Source organism: Euprymna scolopes, chromosome 24, assembly GCF_053919585.1.
Source record: "Euprymna scolopes isolate OS-2025 chromosome 24, ASM5391958v1, whole genome shotgun sequence".
NCBI classification, from domain to species: domain Eukaryota; kingdom Metazoa; phylum Mollusca; class Cephalopoda; order Sepiida; family Sepiolidae; genus Euprymna; species Euprymna scolopes.
The window spans coordinates 42,313,240-42,323,737 of record NC_136505.1 but is presented as its reverse complement, the minus strand read 5'-3'; the positions used below and the strand labels follow the sequence as shown (position 1 = coordinate 42,323,737).

Sequence of the window (10,498 nt, the reverse complement as noted above, 5' to 3'; positions counted from 1 at the left end):
TTGCAGTCAAGAGTTTCTAAGAAAACTTTATTCCGCCAGTCAACCACAATCACTCCCCTTGCGTGGTGTTTGAAGATTGTGTTAATAAACGTTGTTATTGTTTATAACAAACGCTTTCAGACATTTTTTCTTTGATTGCTTGGCAACTTTTCTTCCCTCCAGCAACAAATTCAACCTTCGTCGACTGGGCCATACTCATCAATTCTTTCTACGGATCTTAAAGCAACGTGGGCGTGGAAGGAAACAGAGAAAGACCAGTCAACGTATGTGGTAATCACGAAACCATCGGCCAACTCGGGTTCGTGAAGATATCGTACCACATTTGGTGCCTTAAGACGCAGGATTGACCCTGGTTAATTACCAGACGGATCTCGTCGCATCTGTGTCGCAGAATCCAGTATCGGCGCTTCAAAACACAAGATCGACACTCTGTATATTCACCGGCACAACGACACTCCACCCAGAAACCAGCCTAGGAAGCAATTAGCTCAACCTACTCAAGCCACTCACCAGAAAAGTCCACAGAGTCAGGGTAAGTGACTATTTTTCTTTGTTCTTTGCATTCATTGTGCATGTTGGTTCATTTCTAAATAGCTTCTAGGTGTGTTTATTTTTTTTTTTTTCTTAATACAATGGCTACTTCTCGTTCAAATATTTCACCTATGTTGGTAACAGCTGGATCAAAGATCCCAATTTTTTCTGGTAGACCGGCAGATCTGAAACCATGGCTGATGGCATTGAAAAAAAAACAAAGGGTCCATAATTTATCGGACCCTGAATTGATTAACCTAGCCTATGACTATTCAGATGGAGTAGTGTCCGAATGGATTGGAACTTATCTTGATGACCATTCGGATACTTCCAGTAAAGCCTTATTCGATGAAATCACAGCACAGTATGGAGAGTTTGTCAACCCTGCTGATGCTGCTCGAGCATTGATTAAGGTGATACAAGGAAAAAATGAATCGCTTGCAGAACTGGCTAGTAGAATGTCAAGTCTTGCAAGGCTGGCTTATAGAGACTCTGAACTGAGAGAAGGGTCAGCTGTACAGGTACAGCTAGCTGAATTCTTCATTGATGGAATAAACAATACTTTCATTAAGGAAGATGTGGCCAGAGCCAACCCAAAGACACTGTCGGAGGCTTTGTCATCAGCCAGAGAAAGTGAAAGGCTTTATGAGCGACTTCTGGGCTGTGGGAAACGAGAAAAAATGAATAATAAATTTTCAGGTAGAAATCATTGGCAACAGGAGGGAATAGGCTCTCATACAGTACTAAGGGAACCAAAGGCGGAGGGTTACCATAGAAAATGGTCTGGAGAGAGTCATGGTTGTTACAGCTGTAGACAACCAGTAAAAAAAAAGGGGATTACTTCAAATCAGCATGAACGCTGGAATTATTACGAACAAAGGTGTCCAAAGTCTGAAAGCGGGAATGTAACTTACTCGACTTCAGAAAAACGAAACACCAAGGCACCGGCACAAACAAAAAGTCGCAGAACTAACCATATTCAGTCATTAAAAGAAAAAAAGAATAAGGGTACTCTTGCTCCTAAAAAGAATAATCCAAGAAATTCCTGCTCTAAACGGGAAATGATTAATATTCCCAACACAAAAGGAGCAGAAGAATATGAATTATTCACACAGGGCTCGGACATGACGTGTAGGGTAGATATCATGGGCAAGCAGGTAGAAGCATTGATAGACTCCGGGTCAGAAGTCTCGCTTCTAAAGTCCTCAATTTTTGAAGACCTAAGAGATAGCAAAATAAAGTTGAAAGACTCAGATTTAACAGTAACTCAAGCAAATGGACAGAAAATGAAACTAAATGGTATGATCCACCTACCTATTAAAATCGGAAAGATTAAGACAGGTTCAAAATTGTACATTGCACCTGACTTAGACCAAACCATGATTTTAGGGGAGGATTGGTTAAAAATAAATAAAGCACAATTATGTTTTAATCCAAATCGGCTAACGATAAGAGGGGTAAAAATTCCCTTGGGTAATAGTTCCGGCGGGGAAATTAAAATCTACACTACAGACAGTGTAAAATTACCCCCACGAACTGCTATCTCCTGCGCAGCCAAACTAGTCCCCTCAGAGCCAAATAAAGAAAACCTATACCAGGTGATTTCAACGGAGGAGGTAATACCGGAGGAGGAAGAAATAGTGTTAGTTGAAGCGATAGTAAAAGAAAATGAGAAGGGAAAGATTCCAGTTATGTTGGCAAATTTGGGTAATAAAACTTTGAGCGTTCCCAAGGGTGAAAATTTGGGAAGGGTAGCGCCAATAAGAATTCGGAAGCAAGTCAGGTACATTGAGAAACGCCCAATTAAGATGAGCAAAAATACAATTAATCCTAAGGACATCAACGTACCTAATGAGCATAGACAAGAGATAGTGAATTTAATTCAGAAGAATATAGATGTTGTCGCTAACTCAGATAAGGAGTTGGGACGAACTTAGTCGGTTCAAATGAAAATAGATACTGGAAACAACCCACCCATAAAAATGAAACCGTACAGAACTCCGATACACAAAAGGGAGTTAGTAGAAGAAGCTGTCAAAGAAATGCTGGAAGCTAAGGTGATTGAACGCTCACGATCTCCTTGGAGCTTTCCCATTGTAGTGGTTGACAAAAAGGATGGGGGACACCGCTTTTGTGTAGATTTTAGAGCCCTCAACAACATAACTAAGCCGCTTGCTTATCCACTACCATTAATAGATGATATACTGGCCCTCTTAGGCAAGGCAAGATGTTTTTCCACCCTTGATTTGAGATCAGGGTACTGGCAGGTAGCCCTGGATCAAGATGACCGTGAAAAGGCTGCATTTGTGTGCCACTACGGGCTTTTTCAATTTCGAGTTATGCCCTTTGGATTGGCTAATGCTCCAGGTGTTTTCCAACAACTCATGTCCATAGTACTTGGAGGGTTGGAAGGCTTTGCTATGGCATATCTCGATGACATACTAGTTTTCTCGAGCAATATAAATGAACATTTCCAACACCTTCAAACGGTATTCAATCAACTGAGAAAACATGGGTTAAAATTAAAACTGGCAAAGTGTCAGTTCATGATGGCAGAAACTAAATACTTGGGATTTGTCATAAATAAACAAGGAATCAAGCCAGATGATGATAAGGTCAAAGTAATTCGCTCGATGCCAGAACCTAAAACTGTTAGACAGGTCAGGGGTTTTATAGGCGCAATCGGATATTACCGAAGATTCATACCTGCATTTTCAAGAATAGCTACCCCTCTTATAGCTCTCACAAAAAAAAGTGCTCGCTTTAAGTGGACAGATGATTGCCAGCGATCATTTGATACGCTGAAAGATCAACTGTCAACGATCCCCTTATTGGCATACCCAGACATAAATAAACCTATGATCTTGTACACAGATGCGAGCGACCTGTGTATTGGGGCATGTCTAACTCAACCATGTCCTGAGAAGGACGGTCCTGTCCCAGGAATACCAGAAGAAGTACCTATCTACTTTCTTTCTCACAAGTTAACATCTACGCAACAGAAGTGGCCTGTCATAGAAAAGGAAGCATTTGCTATTGTATATGCTCTCCAAAAACTTGATTATTATCTAAACGGTGCACAATTCGTGATAAAAACAGATCATAAGCCTTTGAAATATCTATTTAAAGCAGATTTGACAAATAAAAAGATACAACAATGGGCCTTAAAAATAAGTGGATACAACTGTACCATAGAATATCTATCGGGCAAAGAAAATACATGTGCCGATTTATTGTCACGTATCCCTAATCAGCTAGAACAAGAATCGACGCCTCAAGAACTTGAAATTGATGATAAATTTTATCAAATAAACATGATAAACTCACATAGGTTGGATTATAGACACACCTTAGATGAAACAGATAGAACGGATGAAAACCCCAAAAAAGAAATGCCCCAATTAGACAGATACAAGGAAGATGAAGAAATTAAGACGCTAAAAAGAACCATAGAGTCAGGTAAAGCATCTAAAGCATTTCTAGAAAGATATATGGTACAAAATGGGTTGCTATACTATCTTTCTGACCGAGACGGAGACGTCCGACCTAGGTTGTATATACCCAAACAGATTCGAGGGGACATATTGAGACAGCTTCATGATAAAATGGGGCATATTGGTATTGACAAGACGTACGAACTCATAGGCAGGAAATATTACTGGCCGGGGTTGTACAAGGAAGTCACAAACCATGTAAACCTATGCGTTGTTTGTCAGTCGAGGAGCGGCAAATCTGAAATTGCACCCCTTGAAGAAACTGATGTCCCATTTTATCCCTTTGAAAAAATTAGTGTAGATGTCTCCGGACCCTATGGGGAAACTCCACAGGGAAATAAATACATAGTTAGCTTTGTGGATTGGCTAACTAACTGGCCGGAAGCCTATGCAGTACCAGATAAGAAAGCTCAGACTGTAGCTAGACTATTACTAACCGAAATAATCCCGCGCTTTGGGACCCCCTTAGAACTGGTATCTGATAATGGCCCAGAAAACGTTAATGAAGTAATGAGACAAACAACTGAAGGTCTCAACATCAAGCACATTGTAACATCCCCCTATCACCCACAAGCTAATGCTAAGGTTGAGCGGTTCCACCGATTCTTGGGAGATACATTGGCAAAGCTCACTAAAGACGACAAGGAAAATTGGGATTTATTCCTGACTCAGGCATTAGCGGCCATAAGATTTTCTATTAATGAAGTGACCGGATTTTCCCCTTATTTTTTACTATTTGGTCGAGATGTAATCTTGCCTATTGATAATCTATTAACACCCCGTAGGAAATATCTGGGAGAAGATTTTCACCAGATAATCCTCCAAAATCAACATAAGATATTTATGCAAGCTAGGCAGAGGATAAAACGTGCCCAGAAGAAACGAAATGAAAGGGTAAACTTGGGGAGGAAAGAGGTAACCCTCAAAATAGGAGATCCGGTGTATCATAAGAAGCATCTACGACAAGGGAAGCTTGACGAAAAATGGTCTCCTTATTATAGAATAATTAATCAGACAGGTCCAGTAAATTTTGTTGTATGGGACCAAATAAATGGCAAAGTAAAAAAGGCTCATGCAAATGACTTAAAATTAGCAGGAGTAGAAGAATGGGAAATTCCTAAAAGAAAAGAAGCAAATCCACGTATGAGATGGACGAGGTGGGTAGAAGCCCCCTCGGAGACTGATTCGGAGTCAGAAATTGAGATTGAGCCAAGCCCAATTGCTAGATCACAAATAGAAATTGAAGAAGTAGGAAATGCCTTTGTGCAAAATGAATTGGATAGTTGGGAGAGTGAAGACGAAATTCCCCTGTCAGAGTTACGAAAAAGATATCAAGAAAAAGAAGATACACCTTTAAAATACAGATTAAGAAGCTATCAAAATAAAAAAAGGGATGACTTGACATCGGGCCAATCCCATAATATAACTGATCACCAGCTTGCACCAAGTTGTGACTCAGCGAATCAAGCATGTGTGCTGGATAAAATCTAAAACCGGCATTATATAACAGAGAGATGGTTATGTAAGTTTCCATGGATGCGTCTGAAAAACAAAACAAAATAAAATAAAATATAGAGAAGGAATATATAAACAGAAGGCTTGAAAAGAAGTAGTTTTTAAAGTTAGACGGAACCATATTACCTTTCATTAGTAACCGACTGAATTTAACCCCCTATTCTCTTGTAGGATGGCTGAATTGAAGTCCCTACTCCTGCTGAGCATGCTGACAACAGTAGCAGCCCTGCGACATAGTCAGAATGTAATTTTTCGCAAAACAAGTGAAGTAACGATTACAAGGTCAAAATGGTTAATAGTTTTTACGATGAACTTCAAACCCTATTACTCCTTATTAAATAAGTTGAGAAAAGAAATAGACGAGGTCACCTTAGTAGGAAAGGATTTGGAAATTGATTGCATAGCTAATGAAAAAGGGAAATGTTTTAATCTGTGGTGCCCACTTATGCAGGACATAAAGATTATGAAAACTAGTGTGGAGGTTATAGAAAAATATTTGGATGGATTGAAACTATTACAAAATAGAGAAAAAAGATCGGTACTTCCCATAATGGGGAAAGCGTTAAACGTACTTTTTGGGACTATAACAGAGGAACAATTAGATGCCCTAAAAAAAAGATTGAGGACTTCTGAAAAAGGTCAGATGAAATTGGCCCAAGTAGAAAAGGATAGTATTACTATTCTAAATATAACCAGGGTGGAACTAGCCGATAACCGTCGCAAAATAAATGAGTTAGTGGAGGGGTTTAAGGAAATGCAAGTGGAGCTCGGAAATATCACTGGAGAATTAATGATCCGAGTGATAAAACTGGAAGATTGCATAAGAAAATATCTTCGTTTTTTAACAATCATCGAACAATTGCAGAAAAAGTTGCAAGCACTGTTGGACTCCATACAAAACCTGCAAGCACAGTCTGATATGTTAGCTTTGGGTCATTTGTCTCCAAATATAGTGGAACCTTTTGCATTAAAAGACCACTTACTAGAAGTTCAGGCCAAACTACCTCATCACCTAAGATTGCCAGCGAATCCCACAGCTGAGCTGTGGTATTACTATAAGTCATTGGGTTGTCTAACTCTCATCGAAGATGGTAAATTGCTGATTGTGGTGTCACTTCCATTGTTGGATACCGGTAGTATATATGAAGTCTTTCAAGTCATTAATTTACCGATTCCTTATCCACATGAGAAACAGGGATTGGGAACTGTCGCAAAATACAAAATAGAATCCGAAAATATTGCTCTTGATCAAACTAGAGAAAAGTTCATGTTGCTTACCTCTTCCGAGGCAGAAAAATGTACACATGATCTACTCGGAACCTGCGTATCTAATAGCCCGATATATACATTCAGCAATCACCATTTGTGTGTAATCGAATTATTCAAGGATAATAAAAAGGGAATAGGGCAGCATTGTCAAATAGAAGTCCTCCTAGATGTAATGCTGCCAAATGCTATTAGGATAACAGATGGGGCATGGGCGATAGCAGCGAAAGATGAGTTGGAACTATCTCAGGTATGTACCGGAAAACCTCCCAAAACAATAAAAATATCTCCTCCGTTGACCACTCTGCAGGTGCCATTGGGCTGTGGGGTCTATGGCGGCGCTATAACCCTTCCTCCCTATTACCAAGCCGAGGAAAAATTTGAGACCAGCGACTCTTTTTTACCATTGATGAATATCACACTTACTAGTAGATTAAGCCTATGGGAACCTCTAATAAAAGGATTTCCAAACATGACCCCGCAAGCAATCCCTAATGTCGTAAGTCCTCTAAAGAAAATAAATTTAAGGGAATTAATACATAAACTCGATGCACTTAGAGAGGAAAATTCCCTAACAGAAAGTGAACAAGTAGGTAGTTCTACCTGGTTAATTTTGGTAATAGCCATCATCTTATTAATTGTATCAGTTTTGTTAACATCAAGCCTGATAGTACGCCATTGTTTAAGTAAGCTTAAGAGAAATGAACCAACTAAACTGCACAAGAATGTTGGGAGCTCAGGAACGGTTGTCACTGATCAACAGCAGAGACTGGAACAACAAATCGAACTTGAACCAATAGGTGACATACAAACTCCACAGACCACAAATATCCCGAAAGAAGCCTTGCAATTACCATCGGTGGAGATACTTTCAGTGTAATGATCTGAATTTCTTGGAACAATCGATTAAAAAATCTTTACAAATGCATGAAAAAAAATTTTTCCTACAAATGCATTAAAAAAAAAAAAAAAAAAAAAAAAAAAGAAAAAAATTTCCTACAAATGCATGAAAAAAAAATGAAGGACTCTGCAATGAACATTTATTATTATTGTTGTTGTCATTATTATCATTATATAAAAAAAAAGAGATAATAATTCTGTAAAAAAAAAAAAAAGAAAATGAAAACATTTTTTGTAATATTTTAAAATGTCAAAAAAAAAAGGGGGGATGTAGAAAAAAAAGATGGGGTTGTTTGTTAGGATGAACAATTGATTTTTTTTCTATGGACACATACAAAACTGAACTGTGTAATCAATCATTGTAATTATATGTCTTCTGTATGTACCGTTAAACATGATTTACCGACCTTTAACCAAAGGTTAAATGTCGGTAAGTGGGGGAGGAGTATGACACTTTTAATTAAGTGTCAAAAGGTTGACTGGCGAAGTTAATTAAACAATAATTAATTAAATTATAATATTAATTGTTTTATTGAACAGTATAAAATTTGTTAAGGTAGCCAACATTTTTTAAGAACCAAGTGTAATAAACTGTCATTGAGTGCAAAGAGATGGCGACCTTAGCAAGAACAGGATTTGACCTATAAATCTGTCAATAAAACAAAAACCATCTGTAGGTGTATTGACCTTTCAAAATTATAAACGAACTATATAAGTAAAATTAATTCGGTTTGAAAGTCCGACATTTTAAGTGCAAAGAAATTGGGAATGACAGATAAAACAAAAACAAAGTGCAGACGTTTGCACCTGCTGAAAAATCATAATTTATCAAATTATAAACAATAAATATATTTTTAAGTTGGCAATCATTTTTGGGTCGGCCTAACTTGGAATTGAGTACAAGCTTGGCACAAGGACTGGGCGGCTATACATTATTCATCAACTAATCACAGAATTGCTCCGTATAGCCCCTCCCAATGATTGCAACTAATTGGCCGATTATCTAAAACCAATCAAAGGCTAACCTGAGTGATTGTTACGACGATAGCTATTAGTCGGCAATCCCCATTGGCTGGCCAATCAGACACTGATTGTTCAAGTATTCGGGCCAATAAATAGAGGATACCCAAAGCGAAAAATCGAGTTGGTTCATTTTTTTGCCGCCGCTTAAAGAACCAAATCCGTTGCCATTCTTCATCAACGCTGCTTAATTGCAGTCAAGAGTTTCTAAGAAAACTTTATTCCGCCAGTCAACCACAATCACTCCCCTTGCGTGGTGTTTGAAGATTGTGTTAATAAACGTTGTTATTGTTTATAACAAACGCTTTCAGACATTTTTTCTTTGATTGCTTGGCAACTTTTCTTCCCTCCAGCAACAAATTCAACCTTCGTCGACTGGGCCATACTCATCAATTCTTTCTACGGATCTTAAAGCAACGTGGGCGTGGAAGGAAACAGAGAAAGACCAGTCAACGTATGTGGTAATCACGAAACCATCGGCCAACTCGGGTTCGTGAAGATATCGTACCACATAATTACATACGTTATATCTACAAAGATGTTGAATAATGTACTAGAAAATTATATAAGTAATAACTACACACATCACACAAAATGTTCAACATATTTACATTCTTGATATCTGCTCTCTGTATTTTATCAAATGTGCAACATAATTACACGAGTCATATGTACATGTTGAAATATGTAGTAAATAATTATATAATAGACGTCTAATAACATGTTAAAAAGTGTTATACATGTCCAGCAATGTACTATTAATTACATAAGTAATATCTATTGAAATGTGCACTAGTGTTGTTTGAATAATGCTGATTATTCTCAGAACACAATATTTTGCAACGTCAGCACACATACCTGATAGCTTTCAAGAAGACGATGTGGCGCGTTTGAAATCAGGATCTTTGAGCAAATATGATGGAAAACTCGAAAGCATTACTCTATTATCTACGGCGAATATCCAAATGTAACACCTTTGCAACGTTGAAAGCAGTTTAATGTTTATTACTTCGAAGTGTCTACGATGTTGTAATAGTATTACCATGTACTGTCGCATTAAATGGTTTCTACTACCTACGCCGCGATCTAAAGTACAATGGGCAGTTCTTGTGAAAGATTATAAAACATTAAGGCAAGAATTAATCTTTCGCTTCTTTAATCGAATTAATGTTGAATAAAAGTTATCTCAAGTTTAATTGATCCTCAATCTTTCATTACAATTTATTCATCATTAATTATGGAACGATACCTTAAGTCCGACTGTCTGGAACTTGATATGTAAGACCAGTCCACCAACGACAGGTGGCACCATAGGATTTCTCTCAGAGCTACCGTCATTGACAGGCTCACAGAAATTAACCCTCATATTACGCAATGTTTTAACTGTAATTTATAAGTGCTTCTCTGGGTGTCGATGGTTACGATACTGCTATAAACACTACAGATGGTATATTTATTAAGAGGAAAAGCTCACTTACATAATTGATATCTACATGTCGAAATGTGCACTAGCATTGTTAGAATAATGCTGGATATTCACAGAACACAATATTTTGCAATGTCGGCATATATACCTGGTAGCTTTCAACAAGACGATCTGGCACGTTTGAAATCAGTGTTACTTCCTGAGCAAATATGATGGGAAACTCGAAATCATTACTATAGAACTACATTGAGTTATTAAAAAATATATTTGCTAATTAACATTTTATAAATTACGATTCTAGTCTTCTCCCGTTTTTTTCAGTATGTTATAAATATTATTTTATATC

At 37.8% G+C, this 10,498-nt stretch overlaps 1 protein-coding gene across 1 annotated transcript in view; it reads left to right on the top strand.

Annotated features, from left to right (window-relative positions):
• Positions 1–7,795, top strand: part of LOC145246672 (uncharacterized) — an 8,553-nt gene extending 758 nt beyond the window's left edge. The window contains exons 1-2 of the mRNA XM_080108385.1: positions 1–532; positions 5,712–7,795. The exon at positions 1–532 is cut by the window's left edge and continues 758 nt beyond it. Of these exons, the coding sequence (XP_079964511.1) occupies positions 5,713–7,686 (1,974 nt within the window). The 5' untranslated portion in view covers positions 1–532; position 5,712 and the 3' untranslated portion in view covers positions 7,687–7,795. The remainder of the gene's footprint in view (positions 533–5,711) is intronic.
• Positions 7,796–10,498: the final 2,703 nt, after the last annotated feature.